At 49.0% G+C, this 13,970-nt stretch overlaps 1 protein-coding gene across 2 annotated transcripts in view; it reads left to right on the top strand.

The window, feature by feature from the left end:
• vars2 (valyl-tRNA synthetase 2, mitochondrial) overlaps positions 1–13,970 on the top strand; it is a 40,444-nt gene that overhangs the window by 23,233 nt on the left and 3,241 nt on the right. For both annotated transcript variants that reach the window (XR_013771734.1, XM_079259184.1), the window contains exons 19-26: positions 1,152–1,222; positions 1,323–1,448; positions 1,569–1,673; positions 6,329–6,397; positions 6,478–6,556; positions 10,525–10,655; positions 10,825–10,977; positions 12,246–12,497. Coding sequence is in view for 1 of the 2 variants with exons in the window: in XM_079259184.1 (XP_079115310.1) it covers positions 1,152–1,222; positions 1,323–1,448; positions 1,569–1,673; positions 6,329–6,397; positions 6,478–6,556; positions 10,525–10,655; positions 10,825–10,977; positions 12,246–12,497 (986 nt within the window). In the remaining variant the exon portion in view is untranslated. The remainder of the gene's footprint in view (positions 1–1,151; positions 1,223–1,322; positions 1,449–1,568; positions 1,674–6,328; positions 6,398–6,477; positions 6,557–10,524; positions 10,656–10,824; positions 10,978–12,245; positions 12,498–13,970) is intronic.

Below are 13,970 nucleotides of genomic sequence, written 5' to 3'. Positions count from 1 at the left end.
AGGGCTGGGATTGATGGAGTTATTGTCACAAATGGCTTTATTTACTTCAGACCGACCCTCTCCGTAGGCTGTCAGATCAGCCTGCGGGCAAAACGAGTGGATTGAGACTCTTCCGCATTAAGCCCCGCCTCCCGCCACTGCACTACATCGGGAGCGCGCACCGCACCTGCTTTCACCGTCATTGTAACGTCTCATAAACAGAAGGATTAGGCTCATATGAACTCAATAAAAAAACAAACTACAATGTCAACACATAGCATCCAGCCCTACATGTTGGAACCTGAATCAGAGCCTGAAAACGAAGTGGAAAACAGCAACCCACAGCAACGAATGCAGCAGGATGTCTCTCTTTGGTAAACTCACCAGCCATCGTTGGAAATAACTTTATCCCACGTTTTCCACCCGCCTGATGTATTTGTACATGCCCTTGTTAACCAGTAGAAGGTAACCAATCACCGAACCTTATCCCCCGGGACGTCACAAGGATTTCCAAGTAGAAAAAACTCTCTGAAACGACACGTTTTTTGTCGCCATGGAAACCGAACGGCGAGCATGCTGGAACTCAAACTCAAACTCAAACATGCGTTTAGGTGATGAAAAAACATGTCTGTTCACATGTCTGATGAGGATTCAACACTGTAGAAAGCTCAGAAAACTCCAAATACCATCATAGCACCCCTTTAAACTTCTTTCATAATAAAGAGTCACTGTTATTTCATCACCATAGCAACATGAGCCCAATCTCGTTGTGGCTCCATCGTGATGCTACCGGGGCCCAGGAGGGCCAAACCAGACGGGAAGGGCAGCAACTGCGAGGGAGATGGAAGATTTCTTCTGATAGACTGTCGTCTGTTTCAGAGGGATTCTGTTCTCATCTAGTCCAGTTTTTTTCCTTTTGGCCCAGTCAGTCAGTTTTCTTTTTTTTCATTCTTTTCTGGTCTGTTTTCTATCCTTAGTCAAGCCGAGAACGGCATAGAACTGTTCCTGGAGATGGTCCAGTTGATCCCTGGACCAGATGAGTTTTCCAGCTCAGACCAGTGACCCCTCAGAGAACTCCACCATGTCTTCCTCCTGCTCTCTCTGTGTCAGCAGCAGAAACATGAACTAATGGAGCAGAAGTCTGACCTCATCCTCCGCTGTTTGTGTTTCAGACCCCGATGTTTTGGACACGTGGTTCTCATCAGGACTGTTTCCGTTCGCCATGCTCGGCTGGCCAGAACAGGTTCTGGAGCAGAAACCAACAGGATTTACCAAACACACCTGTCTCACTTGTGTCTCATTTGTCAGATGCCTGTCTCTCACCTGTGTCCGACTTCCTCTAGACCTCTGATCTGAAGCGCTTCTACCCAAACTCCATCCTGGAGACGGGCAGCGACCTAATTTTCTTCTGGGTTGCTCGGATGGTGATGCTGGGGACCGAGCTTACCGGACAGCTGCCTTTTAAACAGGTTGTTTGTTTCTACAGTAATGATCGACCCAAACCAAAACCATCACCAGAACCAGAATCAAAGCTTCTTATGATGAACTTCAGGGTCGATCTGATGAATTCTTCCTCTTGTTTCTCTCAGGTTCTGTTTCACTCTCTAGTAAGAGATAAATATGGCAGGAAAATGAGTAAATCTCTGGGAAACGTAATCGACCCCTTAGACGTTATCCATGGAGTGTCCCTGCAGGTGAGTAAAGCAGACCAGGAGCATTAAAAACAGTTCATCTCTCCTCCGTCGACACTCAGGACATCAGGTTATACTAGGGGTGGGAAAATTGAATAAAAAAATCGAAAATCTGGATTTTCTTTGCTTCACAATTTTAAAATGGATTTTTTATTGTCTAAAAATCTTTTTTTTTTTTCAAATAAATAAGAATAATCCATAATGATTTTTTTTGGAATAATTTTTTACTGTTTTTATTGATCTTTTTACTTGTCTACTTGGGCATTATAGCAGTAGAATGTGTGGTCATTTCCCAACTGAAATCAAGAAAAATGACGGGCAAAAAAAAATTTTCTACATTTTTTTTAAGACTACAAAAACCAGCAATAAAAATATCGTGAGAATCGCAATTTGAATCGAATTGCCACCTTAAAAATCGGAATCGCATCGGGACAAAAGCGTATCGTCACAGCCCGGGTTCATACACTGTTTGGTCTCTGTGTAAAATGTAAATAAAAACCAAAAATTCAATCATTTCCAAATCTGATCAACCCAAATCGTATTACCAGTAGAACATAAATATATCTGTGTTTAAGCTGAGACATGTCAACAGCTCTAATGGCAGCAACACATCTGTAAAAAGTAGAAACAGCTGGAGGAACATGTTACAACTAACTAGGTTAACTGGCAACTGGTCAGTCCGGTACCGGTAACTAGTCTTTGGTCAAGGACTTATCAGTATCTCTGATTGAAAGATAGCTGCCACACCTCCTGCTTCACTTGTAGGAACATGAAGATTTAGACAATCATGCGAAGTAGATCTACTAATTACCTCCCCCAATAGGAGGTCATTCGAGATAAGTCAAAAAGTTCTGGACTGATTTTCATGGAATTTTTAGGACTTGGAAATGTGAAAAGGAGGAAGTGACTAAATCTTGGTGGTGATCCGGATCACCGTATGGATCCAGGAAGTTTTTAAAGGATTCTTTAACAGTGTGTCTGGCGGAGGTTTCCGCTCTCCGAGTGCTTTTCTAGTCCTAACCTGATCTAAACCCACGTAAACCTCCTCACCTCCATAAGCCGGGCTTTTCTAGTCCTAACCTGATCTAAACCCACGTAAACCTCCTCACCTCCATAAGGCCAGCTTTTCTAGTCCTAACCTGATCTAAACCCACGTAAACCTCCTCACCTCCATAAGGCCAGCTTTTCTAGTCCTAACCTGATCTAAACCCACGTAAACCTCCTCACCTCCATAAGCCGGGCTTTTCTAGTCCTAACCTGATCTAAACCCACGTAAACCTCCTCACCTCCATAAGCCGGGCTTTTCTAGTCCTAACCTGATCTAAACCCACGTAAACCTCCTCACCTCCATAAGCCGGGCTTTTCTAGTCCTAACCTGCTCTAAACCCACGTAAACCTCCTCACCTCCATAAGGCCAGCTTTTCTAGTCCTAACCTGATCTAAACCCATGTAAACCTCCTCACCTCCATAAGCCGGGCTTTTCTAGTCCTAACCTGATCTAAACCCACGTAAACCTCCTCACCTCCATAAGGCCAGCTTTTCTAGTCCTAACCTGATCTAAACCCACGTAAACCTCCTCACCTCCATAAGGCCAGCTTTTCTAGTCCTAACATGATCTAAACCCACGTAAACCTCCTCACCTCCATAAGCCGGGCTTTTCTAGTCCTAACCTGATCTAAACCCACGTAAACCTCCTCACCTCCATAAGCCGGGCTTTTCTAGTCCTAACCTGCTCTAAACCCACGTAAACCTCCTCACCTCCATAAGCCGGGCTTTTCTAGTCCTAACATGATCTAAACCCACGTAAACCTCCTCACCTCCATAAGCCGGGCTTTTCTAGTCCTAACATGATCTAAACCCACGTAAACCTCCTCACCTCCATAAGCCGGGCTTTTCTAGTCCTAACCTGATCTAAACCCACGTAAACCTCCTCACCTCCATAAGCCGGGCTTTTCTAGTCCTAACCTGATCTAAACCCACGTAAACCTCCTCACCTCTATAAGCCGGGCTTTTCTAGTCCTAACCTGCTCTAAACCCACGTAAACCTCCTCACCTCCATAAGCCGGGCTTTTCTAGTCCTAACCTGCTCTAAACCCACGTAAACCTCCTCACCTCCATAAGCCGGGCTTTTCTAGTCCTAACCTGATCTAAACCCACGTAAACCTCCTCACCTCCATAAGCCGGGCTTTTCTAGTCCTAACCTGCTCTAAACCCACGTAAACCTCCTCACCTCCATAAGCCGGGCTTTTCTAGTCCTAACATGATCTAAACCCACATAAACCTCCTCACCTCCATAAGCCGGGCTTTTCTAGTCCTAACCTGATCTAAACCCACGTAAACCTCCTCACCTCCATAAGGCCAGCTTTTCTAGTCCTAACATGATCTAAACCCACGTAAACCTCCTCACCTCCATAAGGCCAGCTTTTCTAGTCCTAACCTGATCTAAACCCACGTAAACCTCCTCACCTCCATAAGCCCAGCTTTTCTAGTCCTAACCTGATCTAAACCTACGTAAACCTCCTCACCTCCATAAGCCCAGCTTTTCTAGTCCTAACCTGATCTAAACCCACGTAAACCTCCATAAGCCCAGCTTTTCTAGTCCTAACATGATCTAAACCCACGTAAACCTCCATAAGCCGGGCTTTTCTAGTCCTAACCTGATCTAAACCCACGTAAACCTCCTCACCTCCATAAGCTGGGCTTTTCTAGTCCTAACCTGATCGAAACCCACGTAAACCTCCTCACCTCCATAAGCCGGGCTTTTCTAGTCCTAACCTGATCGAAACCCACGTAAACCTCCTCACCTCCATAAGCCGGGCTTTTCTAGTCCTAACCTGATCTAAACCCACGTAAACCTCCTCACCTCCATAAGCCGGGCTTTTCTAGTCCTAACCTGATCTAAACCTACGTAAACCTCCTCACCTCCATAAGGCCAGCTTTTCTAGTCCTAACCTGCTCTAAACCCACGTAAACCTCCTCACCTCCATAAGCCGGGCTTTTCTAGTCCTAACCTGATCTAAACCCACGTAAACCTCCTCACCTCCATAAGCCGGGCTTTTCTAGTCCTAACATGATCTAAACCCACGTAAACCTCCTCACCTCCATAAGGCCAGCTTTTCTAGTCCTAACCTGATCTAAACCCACGTAAACCTCCTCACCTCCATAAGCCGGGCTTTTCTAGTCCTAACCTGATCTAAACCCACGTAAACCTCCTCACCTCCATAAGGCCAGCTTTTCTAGTCCTAACCTGATCTAAACCCACGTAAACCTCCTCACCTCCATAAGCCGGGCTTTTCTAGTCCTAACCTGATCTAAACCCACGTAAACCTCCATAAGCCGGGCTCTGTTGTCACCACGCATACCCTCAGTGAGACGAGTCTGGACTGCAGGCAGGCCAGTCCAGTACCGCGCTCCGCCATTACCAAGCCAGGCTGCTGGAACACCTGCAGAATGTGGCTCAGCGTTGTCTTGCTGAAATAAGCAGAGACCTCCCTGAAAACAGCATCTCTTGGATGCAGCATACGTCGCTGTGTGTACCTGTCAGCATTAATAGTGCCCTGACAGATGTGCCGGTTGCCATAGTTACTCACTCACCCCCATATCACCACAGATGATGGCTTTTCAACTTTGCTCTGATAACTATTCAGACATTTCTTTTGTTCTCTGACCCAGAGGACATGAAACTCATGATTTCTAAAGACAATCTGAAACGTTGACTTGTGAGACCTCAGCAGACCTTTCCACCATGTCAGTCAGGTGAGCTGGCATCCAGAGAAGCCGGCGGTGCTTCTGGGTGTTGCTGATGTCTGGCTTCGCCTTTGCAGGCAGTTTTAACTTGCACTCGTAGATGAACTGTGGTTACCGACGGTGGTTTTCTGATGTGCTCCTCGGCCCACGTGGATTTATCCTTTACACAATGATGCTGGTTTTCAATGCGGGGCTGTCTGCGGGAAGTGAAGATTGTGGCATTCATTGGCCTTCGTGCCGATATTCCTCCAGATTCTCTGAATCTTTGCATATTATGGAACGTAGACGATGAGATCCCTACATTTCTTGCAACTGTACATTGAGACACATCGTTCTGAAAGTGTTGGACTGTTTGCTCATGCAGCTGGTGTGAAACCTCTCCCCATCATTGCTTGTGACTGAGCCTTTTGGGATTCTCCTTTTATACCCAATCATGACACTCGCCTGTTTCAGTGGACCTGGAATGCTCCAGCAGGGGTTTTCTGGCATTCCTCAGCTGGAACACGCTGCAGGCATTAAATTTAAAATGAGGAAATATTTATCAGTTTAAACTTTAGACATCTTGTCCTTGTAGTGTACTCAATCGAATGTAAGATAAAAAGGATTTGCAAATCTTTGTTTTCTGGGTTTTTTTTACGTTGTACACATCGTCCCAGCTTCATTGGAATCTTAGTTGTATTATAATGAAAGAATACAAATTGAGTGACTGTCTTCAGTTTAGTGATGAAATTTATTCTTAGCTTTGTAATCTGACTTGAGTGAGACTGAGCCAGGTTGAGTTTTTGGACGCAGACATTAACTTGACAATTACTATGGTATTTGAAGGTATCATGTGCACACAGGGACACACAAAAGTTATGTTCTCTGTGAAAGAGCTGTCTGACATCCAGAATATGTGTTTTTGTACACAGAGGCTTCAGGAGAAAGTGAAAGAGGGAAACCTGGACCCCAGGGAGCAGCTGGTTGCCATGGAAGCACAGGTCCTATCCTTTTCACTTGGCTCAACCAGCTGAAAGCATTCATGACTTCTTATCGGACGGCTTCATCTGCTTTCCCACAGAGGAAGGACTTCCCCAGAGGAATCCCTCAGTGTGGGACCGACGCGCTGAGATTTGCCTTGTGCTCCCACAGGACGCAGGGTGAGTCGCTTGCTCTGTTTTATCAGCGCAGATCAGCTGTTCTGAGGTCAAAGAATCATGTCACAGTGAATGAAGCAGTTTATAAAGGCTCCGGTTAAAATGCTTCATTTCCACCTTTAACCACATTCATGGTCATTTTACCTGGAAATCACCTGGTAGAGGAAAACAGAGCTCCATCTGTCAGGAGAAGGTCCAAACGTATCCCAGAAACATCCCTGGAGTTACCATGGAAACTAAGACACACTATGGACAACAGGGACATGATGAAGACCTGGGTTAGTGGTGAACTGAAGGTTCAGGGTGGTCGTGAGGGACCAGGGTGGACTGAGGGATCAGGGTGGTCCTGAGGGACCAGGGTGGACTGAGGGATCAGGGTGGACTGAGGGATCATGGTGGACTGAGGGATCAGGGTGGACTGAGGGATCAGGGTGGACTGAGGGATCAGGGTGGACTGAGGGATCAGGGTGGTCCTGAGGGACCAGGGTGGACTGAGGGATCAGGGTAGACTGAGGGATCATGGTGGACTGAGGGACCAGGGTGGACTGAGGGATCATGGTGGACTGAGGGATCATGGTGGACTGAGGGATCATGGTGGACTGAGGGACCAGGGTGGACTGAGGAACCAGGGTGGACTGAGGGATCAGGGTGGACTGAGGGACCAGGGTGGACTGAGGGATCATGGTGGACTGAGGGATCAGGGTGGACTGAGGGATCAGGGTGGACTGAGGGATCACGGTGGACTGAGGGATCAGGGTGGACTGAGGGACCAGGGTGGACTGAGGGATCAGGTTGGACTGAGGGATCATGGTGGACTGAGGGATCAGGGTGGACTGAGGGATCAGGGTGGACTGAGGGATCAGGGTGGACTGAGGGACCAGGGTGGACTGAGGGACCAGGGTGGACTGAGGGATCATGGTGGACTGAGGGATCAGGGTGGACTGAGGGATCATGGTGGACTGAGGGATCAGGGTGGACTGAGGGATCAGGGTGGACTGAGGGACCAGGGTGGACTGAGGGATCATGGTGGACTGAGGGATCAGGGTGGACTGAGGGATCAGGGTGGACTGAGGGATCAGGGTGAACTGAGGGATCAGGGTGGACTGAGGGATCAGGGTGGACTGAGGGACCAGAGTGGACTGAGGGACCAGGGTGGACTGAGGGATCATGGTGGACTGAGGAACCAGGGTGGACTGAGGGATCAGGGTGGACTGAGGGATCATGGTGGACTGAGGGATCAGGGTGGACTGAGGGATCAGGGTGAACTGAGGGATCAGGGTGGACTGAGGGATCAGGGTGGACTGAGGGATCATGGTGGACTGAGGAACCAGGGTGGACTGAGGGATCAGGGTGGACTGAGGGATCATGGTGGACTGAGGGATCAGGGTGGACTGAGGGATCATGGTGGACTGAGGGATCAGGGTGGACTGAGGAATCAGGGTGGACTGAGGAACCAGGGTGGACTGAGGGATCAGGGTGGACTGAGGGATCATGGTGGACTGAGGGATCAGGGTGGACTGAGGGATCAGGGTGAACTGAGGGATCAGGGTGGACTGAGGGATCATGGTGGACTGAGGGATCAGGGTGGACTGAGGGATCATGGTGGACTGAGGGATCAGGGTGGACTGAGGAACCAGGGTGGACTGAGGGATCAGGGTGGACTGAGGGATCATGGTGGACTGAGGAACCAGGGTGGACTGAGGGATCAGGGTGGACTGAGGGATCAGGGTGGACTGAGGGATCAGGGTGGACTGAGGGACCAGAGTGGACTGAGGGACCAGGGTGGACTGAGGAACCAGGGTGGACTGAGGGATCAGGGTGGACTGAGGGACCAGAGTGGACTGAGGGATCATGGTGGACTGAGGGACCAGGGTGGACTGAGGGATCAGGGTGGACTGAGGGATCAGGGTGGACTGAGGGATCAGGGTGGACTGAGGGATCAGGTTGGACTGAGGGATCATGGTGGACTGAGGGACCAGGGTGGACTGAGGGATCAGGGTGGACTGAGGGATCATGGTGGACTGAGGGACCAGGGTGGACTGAGGAACCAGGGTGGACTGAGGGATCAGGGTGGACTGAGGGACCAGGGTGGACTGAGGGATCAGGGTGGACTGAGGGATCAGGGTGGACTGAGGGATCATGGTGGACTGAGGGACCAGGTTGGACTGAGGGATCATGGTGGACTGAGGGACCAGGTTGGACTGAGGGATCAGGGTGGACTGAGGGATCATGGTGGACTGAGGGACCAGGTTGGACTGAGGAACCAGGGTGGACTGAGGGATCATGGTGGACTGAGGAACCAGGGTGGACTGAGGGATCAGGGTGGACTGAGGGATCATGGTGGACTGAGGGACCAGGTTGGACTGAGGAACCAGGGTGGACTGAGGGATCATGGTGGACTGAGGAACCAGGGTGGACTGAGGGATCAGGGTGGACTGAGGGATCATGGTGGACTGAGGGACCAGGGTGGACTGAGGGATCATGGTGGACTGAGGGATCAGGGTGGACTGAGGGATCATGGTGGACTGAGGGATCAGGGTGGACTGAGGGATCAGGTTGGACTGAGGGATCAGGGTGGACTGAGGGATCATGGTGGACTGAGGGATCAGGGTGGACTGAGGGATCAGGGTGGACTGAGGGATCATGGTGGACTGAGGGATCAGGGTGGACTGAGGGATCACGGTGGACTGAGGGATCACGGTGGACTGAGGGATCAGGGTGAACTGAGGGACCAGGGTGGACTGAGGGATCAGGTTGGACTGAGGGATCAGGGTGGACTGAGGGATCATGGTGGACTGAGGGATCAGGGTGGACTGAGGGATCAGGGTGGACTGAGGGACCAGGGTGGACTGAGGGATCAGGGTGGACTGAGGGATCAGGGTGGACTGAGGGATCATGGTGGACTGAGGGATCATGGTGGACTGAGGAACCAGGGTGGACTGAGGGATCATGGTGGACTGAGGGATCATGGTGGACTGAGGGACCAGGGTGAACTGAGGGACCAGGGTGGACTGAGGGATCAGGGTGGACTGAGGGATCAGGTTGGACTGAGGGATCAGGTTGGACTGAGGGATCATGGTGGACTGAGGGACCAGGGTGGACTGAGGGATCAGGGTGGACTGAGGGATCAGGGTGGACTGAGGGATCAGGTTGGACTGAGGGATCAGGGTGGACTGAGGGATCAGGGTGGACTGAGGGATCATGGTGGACTGAGGGATCAGGGTGGACTGAGGGACCAGGGTGGACTGAGGGATCATGGTGGACTGAGGGACCAGGGTGAACTGAGGGACCAGGGTGGACTGAGGGATCAGGGTGGACTGAGGGATCATGGTGGACTGAGGGATCAGGGTGGACTGAGGGACCAGGGTGGACTGAGGGATCAGGGTGAACTGAGGGACCAGGGTGGACTGAGGGATCAGGGTGGACTGAGGGATCATGGTGGACTGAGGGATCAGGGTGGACTGAGGGATCAGGGTGGACTGAGGGATCAGGTTGGACTGAGGGATCAGGGTGAACTGAGGGATCAGGGTGGACTGAGGGATCATGGTGGACTGAGGGATCAGGGTGGACTGAGGGATCAGGGTGGACTGAGGGATCAGGTTGGACTGAGGGACCAGGGTGGACTGAGGGATCAGGGTGGACTGAGGGATCAGGGTGAACTGAGGGACCAGGGTGGACTGAGGGACCAGGGTGGACTGAGGGACCAGGGTGAACTGAGGGACCAGGGTGGACTGAGGGATCAGGGTGGACTGAGGGATCATGGTGGACTGAGGGATCAGGGTGGACTGAGGGATCATGGTGGACTGAGGGATCAGGGTGGACTGAGGGACCAGGGTGAACTGAGGGACCAGGGTGGACTGAGGGATCATGGTGGACTGAGGGATCAGGGTGGACTGAGGAGCCAGCCTGGTCCTGGTCCACGTTTCTTCCTCTGTCTTGGTGATGACCTCTGTGTGACCTCTCTTCCTCAGGAGAAGACATCAGTCTGTCCATTAATCAGGTCCTGAGCTGCAGACACTTCTGTAACAAGATGTGGCAGACACTGAGGTTCACTCTGGGAGTTCTGGGAGAAAACACAGCCCCACTGGGAACACTGGAAGAGGTGCGTGGTTCTGCTGCTGGTTCTGCTGCGTTTCATTAACAGGATAAACTGAACGACACCATGACATGTAGCTGAGATCAGAAGTGTAGCTGGAGGTTTGTGAAGTGTCAGAACCGAACAGTGAAGCAGTGGGAGGAGTCAAGCTGTAGACCTGCTGTTGGTGTTTCAGACCAATCCAGCGAGCAGCATGGAGCGGTGGATCTGCTCCAGACTCTACAGCACCGTGGCTCAGTGTGAACGCGCCTTTGAGGCTTACGAACTACACAACGTCACATCTGTACTGCACTCCTTCTGGGTCCACAGCCTCTGTGACGTCTACCTGGTAAGAACACGAACCTTCACTTGTGAGAAATGATCTGCAAGCTGTCACCATGGAAACGGGTCTCTGCAGTCAGCGACCATGTCTGAGTCTTCTGTTGGAAATCCATCTTGGCCTTTAAACATTGTTTTTATTAGATAGGAGGTACTAAACATGTGCCCCAAATAAGGTTAAACAACAAAAAGGTCAGCACAAAAAGTCAAACAAAGGCCAAAAGTCTAAAAACTTCCCCAGAGGAACGAAATGAATGCACACAGATAAAATGTACACAAGTGACAATACCATAGATCATATATGAAAGATGGACGGAGCCTCCAGCGGTTAAAAGTGAAGCCTATGCAGAAGTGCATAAAACTGCAGTTCCCCCTTCATCCACTAGGGGCTGCAAAACAGAGCAAATCCCCATAGACTCCCATGTTAAAAAGACCAACTTCACAGCAGAAATAAACATGTTTACAGCAGAAATAAACATGTTTACGACAGGAATAAACATGTTTACAGCAGGAATAAACATGTTTACAGCCTGGTTCAAAAATCCATTTTTGGTTTAATACGTCAGGTTTACCTTCATGACAACTGTGGGGGGAGTGAATTTTTTTCTAACTCGACCGTTTAAAAGTAATTTAATCTTGAATCTTGGCATATTTAGGGGCGTGTCCTTTTGATTGACAGGTACCCGATTTCCCGCTTCAAGTCAGAAGAACGTAGAACAACTGCGGTTTTTAGCTGTTTAACAACGTGACTTAGCTTTAGCCCGCTTACCTCCGTTAGCTGGTTAGCTCCTGTTATCTCCTGGTTAGCTCGGTTAGCTCTTAGCTACAGAAAGCTTGGAGTTTGCTCGATGTCAATCATCCACCAATACGCTCACAGCCCCCCTCTCAGCTCCACCTCTTTGCCCATATTTGTATTTTCTGGTTGAGACGGAAAATAAAATACATCATGCCCCTGCCAAGATGGTGATGGTAGCAACCGCCCACCGAGCTTCAATTCAGCTCTTCAGAAACCTACAGGTGATGTCACGGAGGCTCCGCCCATCTCTTTATACAGTCTATGGACAATACATTCCTGGATAATGTGCTTCTCTTCATTTAAAACACAGGATGTTATGCTGTTATTTTATGGGTCGGTTCATTGAACATTAGATTAAATGTACAACCTGGACTAGAATGAGATAACACCTGTGTGTGTGTGTGTGTGTGTGTGTGTGTGTGTGTGTGTGTGTGTGTGTGTGTGTGTGTGTGTGTGTGTGTGTGTGTGTGTGTTTTCTACAGGAGTGTGTGAAGCCCGTCATCGTTAAGCAGAACGAAGAGGCGGTAGTCTGGTCTGACTCAGAGCTCACCAACTCCCAGCGGCAGGCGATCCCAGCTGTCCTCTACCACTGTGTGTCTCTGTCCCTAGCTCTGCTGTCCCCCTTCATGCCTTTCATCACAGAGGAGCTTTGGCAGAGACTGGAACCCTTCAGACCTGGACCTGTAGCTCAAACCAGCCTGTGTGTACAGCCGTACCCCCAGTCCTCCAAACTGGTGAGACTAGACCCAGACCCAACCCTCAGAGAGGCCTTTAGCAGGTTTACATACTAGGACATGGGGATGATGGGGTGGTCCCAGTTTGTCACACTGATTGTGTTTGGTAGTTTTTCTTGGTGTGATCATTTCTGTTGTTGATCTGAGGCTGGATTCAGTTCATTTTAACTCCTGCCGAGGATTAAGTGACGTTTTCATGATGTCCTGACACACGAACCCGAGAAGTGAAGGTGGTGGACTTCCTGTGGTTCCTCCTCATCCTGAGTGATGCTAAGTTTGCATGGTTGGTTTTACTCGCTGTTTATTCTGTCGTTTGACCTCCACTTCCCAGAATTTGATCTTATCCATTCGTGACTTTCACCAGTGCTGTCTCTGTGCTATGATGAGCTCTAAATCCTGACTGAAACTCTTCAAACAGATTGTTTCTGCTCAGATAGGAACATAGTTGGGTTGAAACTGTTTTCTCCAGAATTTTAGACAAGAAGGGGAGATTAGATATTGGTCTATATTTAGCTAAAACTCCTGGATCGAGTCGCTTTTTTAAGATGAGGTTTGATTACAGCTGTCCTAAAATATTGAGGTACATATCCTATTAATATAGATGAATTGATCAGGTCCAGTACAGATGTATTGATTAGGAAACATATTTCCTTGAATAATCTGGTTGGGATGGGGTCTAAAACACAGGTTGAAGGTTTAGATGAAGCTATTATGTTGGTTAACTCGGAGAGCTGTACAGGCAAGAAACGGTCCAAATGACAATCAGCTTCTAAAGACGTCTCTAAGGCTGCTGCAGAAGAAATAGCATTAGTAGTGTTCAGGTTATTACTGGTTTCCTTCCTGATAGAAACTATTTTGTTTCCAAAGAAACTCATAAAGTCGTCACAGCTGAGGTTGAAAGGAATAGATGGCTCAACGGCACTATGGCTCTTAGTCAGTCTGGTTCCAGTGCTGAAGAGAAACCTGGGGTTGTTCTTCTTCTCCTCTATCAATGATGAATAATAAGCTGTTCTAGCCACATGCAAGGCTTTTTATACACTATTAAACTTTCTTTCCAGACTATGCGACACTCTTCTAAGCCAGATGAACGCCATTTTCTTTCCAAACGTCTTGATGTCTGTTTTAAAGCTTGAAGCTGGGAATTAAACCACCGGGCCGCTTCTTCTGACTGGTTCTCTTCTTCTTTAGAGGAGCAACGTTATCTAGTGTTATACGCATTAAAGCTGTCATTCTAGCAACACATTCGACCTGTGTCGGGGTAAAGCTCGGATGGGTGTTTCCTGTTATATTAACTCGTGGTATTGGAGGGAATGATGATAAATTTACTTCTTAAATTTGTTAATACGATCTGACAAACATCGACTATGATGAATTCTCTTCTCAGCCGTTGTGTAGTCAAGTAACGTAAACTCAAAAGTTATTAAAATGATCAGACAGAAGAGGGTTATGGTTGATCAGCTAAACTGGTGGGAA

Source organism: Telmatherina bonti (genome assembly GCF_933228915.1).
Source record: "Telmatherina bonti genome assembly, chromosome: 19".
Lineage (NCBI taxonomy): Eukaryota > Metazoa > Chordata > Actinopteri > Atheriniformes > Telmatherinidae > Telmatherina > Telmatherina bonti.
This window is presented reverse-complemented; position numbering and strand designations above follow the sequence as displayed.